General features: G+C 34.0%; 1 protein-coding gene across 1 annotated transcript; it reads right to left on the bottom strand.

Annotated features, from left to right (window-relative positions):
- Positions 1-7,064: 7,064 nt before the first annotated feature.
- LOC148313159 (uncharacterized) lies at positions 7,065-9,281 on the bottom strand. The gene is made up of 5 exons (XM_088267500.1): positions 9,202-9,281; positions 8,947-9,040; positions 8,644-8,736; positions 7,257-7,471; positions 7,065-7,190 (listed from the first exon to the last, which is right to left on the bottom strand). The coding sequence occupies exons 1-5, from the start codon at positions 9,229-9,231 to the stop codon at positions 7,065-7,067; spliced, it is 558 nt and encodes a 185-aa protein (XP_088123626.1). The 5' UTR covers positions 9,232-9,281.
- Positions 9,282-10,967: the final 1,686 nt, after the last annotated feature.

Genomic DNA, 10,967 nt, shown 5'->3' with positions numbered 1-10,967 from the left:
AACCTAGCATACAACGTATAAACTGTAAGTCTCATTTTATACGTTGTATGCTTTATCATAAAATTATACAAAATAAAGAATAAATTTAGTTTGAATTATTTTGAAATACTCATAAATTTGGCATACGAGTATTTGGCATATATGTATTTGGCATATATGTATCTGGCCAGGTTGCCGACCTTTATGTTACATGAGATCAAACGTTTGATTTAAATAAATACTTATCATATTGAAAAAAGTATTCAAATTAAACAAATTCTATGATGCCCACAAGTTAAATAAAAAGAAATTAATCACACTCTCCTTATAGATCAAACGTTTGACTTAAATAAATACTTATCATATTGAAAATAGTATTAAAATTAAACAAATTCTACAAGTTAAATTAAAAGAAATTAAACAAATTCTATGACGCCCACAAGTTAAATAAAAAGAAATTAATCACACTCTCCTTATAGATCAAACGTTTGAATTAAATAAATACTTATATTGAAAATAGTATTAAAATTAAACAAATTCTACAAGTTAAATTAAAAGAAATTAAACAAATTCTATGATGCCCACAAGTTAAATAAAAAGAAATTAATCACACTCTCCTTATAGATCAAACGTTTGACTTAAATAAATACTTATCATATTGAAAATAGTATTAAAATTAAACAAATTCTATGATGCCTACAAGTTAAATAAAAAGAAATTAATCAAACTCTCCTCATCCTTCACTTAGTCTAATGTCATTCTGATTAATTTCCTTTTTTTGGAAATCATTGTTAACTTAACACTTATAGTAATATAACTTTCCTTTTCATTCATCGAAAAACTGTTCTCTACTCAGGTCAGTTATAGAATAAAGTGACACCTATTTACATGTAAAAAAAATCCCATTATTTATTTTTTTAAAGAATATTTAATATCTGAATGAAAGAACATTTTAAATGTCTTATTTTTTTCTCTATATTTACCAATCACCTCATATCTGAAGACCATACTATTGATAAATCAGCAGGTATACAAGTGTCCCATGCAAATAAAACTTGAAACGTCTTTGTTTAGAAAATCTTTAAAAATTAAATTAAGTAAAGCAATTAGTAAAGATCTTCCCACGAATAACCATTTTAATCTAACTTCCACTTTTATAAATACTCCTATTTTGATCCCTTAATCTTCTTTCTCTCTCAAAAATTTGTTTATTTTTTTTATTATACATAAATGGGCGGCAATGAGCAATTACTAGAGTGAAATTGCTCATTGCTGTGTATTTATATTTAATAAAACGAAAAATTTTTTTTTTAGAGAGAGGGGAAGAAGATAATGGAATCACAATAGGAATATTTATGTGTGTAATAATAAATGATAAGAAGAGTTATATTACTATTGATGTTAACACACTAAGGACGGGAAAAGTATTTCAGCCCGTTCAGTTGATTAATGCTAAAGGACAGGAGGGTATTTTTAGATTCTGCACCGGCCTCATTTCGAAGGCGACTTTTCAAAAAATTTACATGAATACTATGTAACAATCTCTTTATTGAGGTCTAAACTATATGAAGACAATTATAAATTCCCATCGCCAGCAGTCCGCAGGCGTAAAAAACACCCGTTCGAAATGTGTTAATGTCAAGTAAATAATGATTTGGAAAAAAGGAAATTAAAAGCTCTTAATAAACTATAAGCTTCAATCGTGGAAGTATCGCGAATCATCGCTTGTCTCCTTTGCAGTTGAAGTGACTGACGATCATTGTGCCCGTCGGCTGGGGGATGACGGCTGGCTGCCCGGATAAAGAATATTCACCACCTCGACTGGGACACCTTCCGGGACAAACTCCCGCGGAGGTATGTGGATGCCCTCAATTCTCAATATGGCCTTCACAATCTCTAACTGGAGCTTCTTTCGTTGTTCCGAGGACGCATCCATTATGATGGCGTACTGAAGAGGGTTCATCAAATCAACATCCTCATTATTAATGTTTTTAAGGTATGGACTGATTGCATCTAACACATCCAGCTTCATCATAAAAACTGCGTGATGTAAAGGGGTTTGCCCTGTAAATAAAATAACAAATATGAGATTACAGATATGATGCTTCAAATAATGTTTAAAACAACTCACAGCAACATCAAGCAGATTTTTAACAAAGAAATTGATCATTTTAATACACGAGGACATAACAAAATACATGTGGAGCCGATAAACACAACCATGTTGGAGTAGTCCTTACAACTCGTCTCTAATAATGAGAATATCCATATAAAATATAATAGAAACAGTAATGTAATTACGTATTAAATAAATGTGTTATAACAACTTTTAAGCTTTGGAAACTTATGAAGCCTATTTTTTACAGAAAACACACCTAGGAGTATCTTAACCACCCTAACTTGGGGTTATTTTCAGGCATACTTTTTATAAACAAGCAAAAAAATCACAACGTTTGTTGTCACAAAATATTGCCAGGTATGAAACCTGACAAAAATTTGTCAGTCTATCCGGTACACATTAAATATTTTTGGAATAGATATCTTTTCTTGTTTTTGGAATGCCTGGAGTGGTGAAGAAAAAGTGCGCATATCACGTACATTCGTATGTGTTAAAGCGGTAGTTCGTGGGTTTCTCGGTAACAACAGAGCTAACAATTATGAAGTGTGGACTTATTGTAGAGTTATGAGGTGTGGAGTGAGACTATGCTTAAAAGCTTTAAAATTATGGATTTATATTATCCGCTGACACTTCGTGATGGAATTGCATTTTTAATTTATTATTAGATTAAAACCAATATTTTTAGCTTTTCCACTTTTTTATTTGACCAGCGACCGGGTTTCGTCGTTACCGACATCATCAGACTGGTGATGTCGGTAACGACGAAACCCGGTCGCTGGTCAAATAAAAAAGTGGAAAAGCTAAAAATATTGGTTTTAATCTAATAATAAATTAAAATTATGGGCTGCAGAATGTCCCGTAAACTTCATATATTACAATCTCGCCTGGATACTGGAGATATAAGAAAGAATTTTAGATAAATTTAACATTGAAGAGCCGATCCCCCCCCCACATCCCTTCCACTTTACTTACTTGGTACTTTTTTTATTTGGGACTACACCACTGATTATGATTGTATTCTATCCACTTAATGCTTCATTTCCATATATTAGGGTTGGAACCGGGACTCCATTATGCACTGCTAGTAGCTTTCACTAAAATTGTTTTAATTGCTTTAACCGATTTCACTGCACCACCGCAAACATAGCATTACACAATTGTAGTGTGTTTAGCATACTACAAATCCACATGGGTTTTATGTTTTATTATCCAATTCTCACGACTACAATGTTGCCAGATAGAGATAGGTTTCTCGCGGCATGGAATATATGCCCTTTTTTTAGACTGGTGGGAGTAAATACTAGACATATCAACCTCAAGGTACCATTCTGAAGGTACCGAGTTCAATTCCTAGGGGGGGGGTTAAATAAATATAAGTGATTTTTTCACTATAATATTTATTCAATATTATTACTCTGGACTGGTACCTGAAGTGAAGAGCTAATTACCATTCCTTCATGTGTTAACGATCAAGATAACACTGTGTTTATATGATGCATCGCCCTATGCACCATTGGGGTGCGGATAAAGGTTTGAAGAAGACATTTTGAGGATAACATGCACCTGAATTTTAAAGGCATGAAAAAAGTATCCCTGTAAAATACAGTAGTAATTATAGGGTTTTACCTTTATAGTCCCATGTATTGTCCATGTCAGCAGCTTGGGCAATGAGTTTGGCAAGCGGAGCGCAGCCCTCCCGTATGGCGATGTATATCACACTCCTTCCTGTAATTCACATTGCAAAGATATGTGTGAGACTCTCGAACGTTACAAGTGAAAATTCTCAAACAGTTGATTTTATGCATTGCTCTCTTTGCATTTTTGTTGGCCGTTTTATTATTTCACAATTATAAAATGGTTATGTCGAATTTAATTTAATAAAAACTCTTTTTACTTTCAAGTATTGAAATTGATTAATAAAACAAACATGCTTCTCATTAGAAAAGCGTGTTTATTTTATTCATTATAGTTATCCACCTCGAGTCGCGGCGTGGAAGTCCCGGCTGACAAGTGAATTGCGTGAAAAACGGATTCGTCCTTTCTCCGTAACTTGTTGTGCAAAATATCGCACGGTAAGGGAGCAATTTAAAAAATGTATTTTTTGCTCGTTACGAGAGGTGGTCGTTATGAGAAGTTCCGTTGTTTATCTAATGCCCAAAGTTGTTTATTTCAAGTTAAGAAATTGGTTATTGTGCCGATTGTACTTTTCGCTCGAGTGAAATGTTATAGTCATAAAAGGCATATAATGCCAAAATTTTATTAACAGTATAGTAACGCTCGTACAGTAGCCTCCGGCATGCGGCCGCGGTCATCCGACCGAATGCGATTCATCATTGAGAAAACACGCTTAAAATATATTGTATAATTTACTCAGATTAGGTGTTGCCGGTCAATGTTTGAATAATTGGACCCATTTATCCTCATATTCAGTCGGTCGTCGTTAAAATACTTTCTTCAATTTTTGATACAAAATAAGTTTTTGTGAGCTGTCTTTTATCTGATTGGTGTATTTCATTTATAGCTTCTGCAGATCTCTGTATTTCATTTTAGTACGTATACATAATATAGTCCAATCCGTGTAAAAATTTCGGCGCTAAAAAAACTGTTTTCCCATAATTTTATGTATGAAATGAACCATCTAGATAGATAATTAGACAGTGCTTGCGCAAACCGGGACAAAATCTAAACTTGTAATTAAAATATAAGTTTATTTTAAAATCACCATAAATAATATTTATAGTGATTTTAAAACAAAATTACATTTTCATTATAAAATGGAAAATCACAAAGTCGGTGCTTCAAATATAAATTATAAAATCTCAACCGGCCAGGTCTCCGGGACTCATATCGGTTATACGTCTCGGTTTAACCGGGACAATCCCGGTCAAACCGAGACGTATGGTAAGCCTACCTATACTACATATTAACACAGTTATAAAGTATTAGAAGTAAATATTAAAGGGAGTCTTACCCTGTCCATCGAGGGCGTTTGCGTTGGCACCATTCTTGAGCAGCAGTTCTGCCATTCCTATGTTTCTATTTCTGACAGCCAAGTGTAGTGGGGTAGAAACTGTAAAACATATTTATATTATTAGGCTACAGTGAGGTGGAACAGATAGCGTGCTAGTCTTCTTAACCTTTCTCTTACGGTGCTTAAAAACTTCCATGTGCAACGGTGATATGAGAAAATGTGATTTAAAAACGGGAAAAATTTCAATATTTGTAAATGTCGCATTTATCGACCATACTTGAATTTGAAATAAAATAATTTTGTAATGTTAGCTCTGGTAAGTATCTGAAAATGAGAAAAAATACATTGCACGTAGCCGCCATAGGTAGCGTAGCGGCTACGTGCAATGTATTTTTATATATATATATATATATATATATATATATATATATATATATATATATATATATATATATATATATATATATATATATATATATATATAGTATTGCAGATAGTGTGTGAATAGTGCCATATTAATGAGCAAAACTTTTCTTACATTGAAATGTTGTCTGAAAATAAGGATTACTGTATTTCATCTAAAAACAGAGAACCATGTTATAAACATTATTTCTCACTGTGTACTGGCAGAGCCATTTTATAAATATTACCTCTTTTTGGAACCCTACCTGTCTATTATTCGAATTCGCCGTCTTTCTCTCAACTTCTTACCCGATCATAGTCCCCGTGTCTTTCTTGTTATCACCGAGTATCATTAGTCCTTTGACTGAAGAGCTTCAATAAAGATTTGATCGGGAAAAAGGGCAGGTGGTTTATTTCCAATGCTAAGATATGTCGGGAACATAGCAAATAATACCAACATTGGGCGTCAGATTCTACTACAGTCCACAAACGTAGAGCTCATATAAAAATATGGTTAAATCACCAGTGTATTCATCACAAAACTATGGTGAAACCAGTCTGATGTCGGTAACGACGAAACCCGGTTGCTGGTCGAATAAAATTCATGTGGAAAAAATCACAAATCAGTTTGAGTTATTTCTTCGCATGGGTACCTGGACCGGGTGTGGGCAAACCCACAAAGTATCATTTGTTTTACAGGCAAAGGGTTAGTATACGATACTGTAATTATTTAATCATTCGTTCTGTAACTCCCTGTATGGAATGTGCAAGCACTATCGGGCTACTGATTCCAAACTGCTGATTAAGGTAGAGTCCCTGACTAACATTACTAGTCTATGTATGGTTGGTTGGAAGATATTGAACTTTGTAACAGTGATCTTACATAGCTCGTCAACGGCGTCGACAGTGGCGCCAAAGTGAATCAGCAGACATGCTAAGTTACAATTGGTAGTCTGGACGACATGGTGTAGGGGTCCCATTCCTGTATAAACATTAAAGAAATTAGTGCATCAGGACAGTAGAACTTCCACTCCCAATTTTTTTATATCACGTATTAGCTGTACCTGGCCACACATTGCCGTGGCTCAGTTGGAATAGAAAATACACATTTCTAATATGTAACAGCTGTCAAGAAGCATACTATATATCATGAGCAATGATTAGTACTCGCGTATCGCTTTTACGTTCAACATATACCGCTGCCATTGTAGTAGAAAATCTATTTTAAAATTAGTATATTTTTACAATTTTACAGGTGAAAACACCAGTCACAGGTTTCAAATTTTAATGCAATCCTTGAATTACTTTACTGGATTCGAGGTTTCGAATAAACAAACAGAAAATTTTTAATTTATATAGATTATTTTCTTTATGCAACTGATTTTGCTTTCCAAAAAGTCTTAACTTGAATAAATAGCTGTTTAATCATTTTTAATCTAAATACTGAAAATAAAATGCTGAAAGTCGATTGCCTCCGATAATTCTACATTCCATAAATGGTGAGTATAAATACACGTGAATATGTATAAAAATAATTGTATTACCAATTTAAATTTTCGTATGGCTCGGAAAAAAGAACAAAGTACTCTCTTGTTACAGACGCAGGTCCGTTCTCTCGATCCACTGGAACGCTCCTAGCGTAGTTTGGTGCAGGTCTTTAAGGCCGAGCAGGCTGGTTCTCCGCCCCACATCCCATCCTGGAGATGGCACAGCCACCATCTGCGGAGCAGGAGTTACGAGTTGCGGATCCTACTTAACCAGGATCTGCTGGTGTGGCAGAAAAACCAGTTCGTGCTCTTCCACTCCGCGTTCCGTCCACTTGAACTTGCAATGAATCCCAACATCGATCCTCAACGTCTTGTGACATTGTTTTACACTAAAGGCAATGCGAGGTTTCTTACCATCGTTGTCCCTGAAGTCCACATCGACTCCATACGTCAGCAAGACACAGGCCGTGAATAAATCTGCTTTCTTGACTGAATGCATCAGAAGAGATTGGCCTGTAGCATAAAAGGAAAGACTCGCCTTTAGTCCACTTTACAATTTGTGGTTATTTTAACATTAAACCCTTTGCGCTCGCTACATTTTTGGTATGTGCGTAACACCAACTCAATCAGATTCCGAGACATATTACAACTGTATTAAACAATGTTAACATAATTCTGGTTTAATTACATTGTAAAGTAGAAAACCAATATATTAAAAATATTGAATATTTAGACATTATTTTCTTGGCGCCATAGCAGCGGCACATGAGTAATACTGTAGTGGCCTTTATAGCGGCCTAAAAATGACATAAATAAATAATAATCGTTTACATCAATATACATACAACATTTTGAGTGTGTCCAAATACTTGTTCACAAATCGGGATTATCTTCAATTATAAGATAGAAATTGTTAAAATTATTTAATAAAAAAAACACCTATTTGAAATATTTTTCAATTGTATCAAAATTACACACAAATATCTACAGATGTCATTGCCATACAAGTTACATCATACTAACTGGCAGACGGACTTCAACGTTCATTAACGTTGATACTCCTTTCATTTATATCCATACTCCTGGACAGGTTAAAATCAAATAAAATAAAACTTAAAATGTGTCCCCAGAAAAAAAAAATTAAATCCATACTGTCAATACTTTTCGTGTTATGATTTTTAAAATAAGGAAGTGACCACGCCCCACCCCGTATATGTAAGTGTAAACCCAGTATGTGAGTGTAAGAATTGGTGACACAAATACAAGCAGCCTTCCAGTGAGTTTTAACAGCAGCTATAATTAGACTGTGTTCCGTTCTACATTGCAAACACATTTCAAATAAAATGGGATGCTCGAGATACGAGTGTATGGTGAGCGAGATATGTTACAAGATTATATAAATGAGAACAAAACGATAGACTGTTTGCTCGGGTTCCATTTACAAATTATTACTTTAGCATTCTACAGATAGAATACTACAAGGTACGGGCAAATCCGCAAAGGCTTATAGTCTATGAAATAGTAGAGCGGGGAAAGATTTGACAAGTCCAACCTCAAACGCGTTGTAGTATCGAAGCATGTTGCAATATAGCTACATAAATTCATTTTGCCATTCAACTTCATCATAATTTGGGTGAAGTCAGTTCCCCAGTTTGATATCGGAAACAACATGTGAGATATGTTACCGTTGTCTAGATGCATTTCCGGAGTACATTGATCGGGTTTCACGTACACCCTGTGTGGAATTACGCATGGGCATCCTTCCCGTCTGCATGTTACTGGAATGTACAATAAACAGATTTAAAGTGTAAAATAACCTACACTTCTTATACTCACGCGTGAACATTTCTAAACATTTACATACTACCACGCGATAAAACATTTTTAGTATTTTGTTCCATTTGTTTTTGTAACTATATAGTACATTTGCACAACTTTTTCTAACTACTGTAGAGGTTAACGAAAGCCGTAATAACACAATAAACTACCGGTTATATACGGAGGCTGGCTTTCGGCACTTTCTTGTCGGGATCCCGAAGTTCCAGCTTCCGTGGACGGCTCCAACTGCACCTCATTCGATTCCTGTAAACGGTTCATATCGGAAAAATTCATTTAGATTGTTCCCGCCAAAAGTTCACATCACCATTTTGGGACTCTGAAATAGGGATTTTGAAATAGGTAGCGAAAAATAATTAAATAGGTAGCGAAAAGTAATAAATAATGGTAATAAAGAATATCATTACCGGAATTTCAACAATAGGCACTTGGTCCATGTTAAACTCTATTTTTCTTCTTAAAGAGAATCCTGAAAACTTCGAGAGGAGTCTATAGGTCTAGTTTCGCAGCAATCAGAAAACAAGTGAGCGCGCCAATACCATAGACTACTAATTTGCCAATACGACTCCACAGACAATCGCCCAAAAACACTTAGTCCAGCCCTACACGTTTTTAGCACGGGCGTAGATATTTTAGTAAAATGCTCTAATTAGGTAACTTTTGTCTTAAGATTTAAGAAATTAAAAATTAAGGGTTCTCTTCGTAAATAATTTCTATTTCTTTTTGTGTATTATTTGATACAGTACATATTGACTAAAAAAGAGCAGTTCGTCGAACTGATGGCGAGATTTAAAAAACGAGTGAATAATTACTACTATTTGAATTCCTCGGTCGTGATTATTATAAAATTCGCTCTTTGCTTTTGTCCGACAACATTTTTTTTGCTGTTGCCTTATATCTTATTTTTACTTTATCGCTCTTCTCGACTTGTACATATTATAACTGATTATGTTTATTTTATTTTATTTTCATTTTTACTCGAGCTCTAAATTAAGTCTGCTATTAATCTTTCTACATTTTATTCTTGCTGTTTACTTTTAACTCATTTAGCATTTGTGAAATCTAGTAATTGGAATGTTACAATTACCTGTTTTATTTGTCATTCATTATTTCAAATGTATTTAAGTTGATGTTCTGTTAAATTTCTAAATAAATAAATAAACATTCGCCTCATATAATTTTGTTTTACCATTCTCTTCTCGTTCCATGTGTACTTTTTTGAAAAATAATCAATCTGATGTCGGCATTAACTTCATAATACTTTAAAAAGAAGACAAACATGTTAAACGCGTGTTTCGTACCAACGCCAGTTTCACCAGTCCTCCATCGACAGAAAGTTTAACCAAGTAAATTGTGCATACCATATGCCAAATAATCTCATTCCTTTCACGGAAAATAATTCCCAATTGCCCAAAGAAGAGGTAGAATATATATTTTCCAACAGGAATCCTAATACTTCCCAGATAATTATTACTTCATCACGGACATTTGACTTGATACTAAAATCTCATTAGAATCCAAGATCTTGAAGCAGTGCTCTCGGTGTGTGTATGTAATAGGGCTCAAAACTTTGCCGAATAAATAGTTTACGACAAGAAAAAGTTCCAAAAATCAAATATGTAACAGCTGTATTTTTCTTAGATATAACGATAATATCATATTTCCTACCGTAAAAATGTTTGTCGAAAAACTCCGATAAATATTCAATATCGTATTCTCTACTTTTGTCATTTTTTTTTCTCAGAAACCAACTTTGTATTTATTTATTATTATTATTTTTTAAATATATTTATGTAGTGCCTATCAATGACTAATATTGTTTTCTTAGTACATTTTGAAAAATCCTCCAAGGAACCCTGCCTTCTAGACAGGTAGGTACTACTTGTAGGTGGGCTGTTGTCAAATTATTTTGATGTTTGTGGTTTGAAAATGACATTGTTTATGGTCGATACAGATTAAAAAATATTTAAAATTATAGCCTCGATAAACTTTTCCTAAGCTCTGTTGTATGTATGTCGTAATGTTATATGTTTTTATTTGGGGATTTGATTAAATACGGTGTATAATGTAATTTTCTTGAGTTATAGGACCCGATTTATTGCATTACCTCGTGCTAATCCTGCAACAATATGCACCTTGTTGAATGTCAACGAATAATGGCCGAGTGGGAAAC

Source organism: Brachycentrus maculatus, unplaced genomic scaffold (assembly GCF_059751285.1).
Source record: "Brachycentrus maculatus isolate JH-2025_06_01 unplaced genomic scaffold, ASM5975128v1 h1tg000018l, whole genome shotgun sequence".
NCBI classification, from domain to species: Eukaryota; Metazoa; Arthropoda; class Insecta; order Trichoptera; family Brachycentridae; genus Brachycentrus; species Brachycentrus maculatus.
The sequence above is the reverse complement of the archived record's forward strand: the minus strand, read 5'-3'. Positions and strand labels throughout refer to the sequence as shown.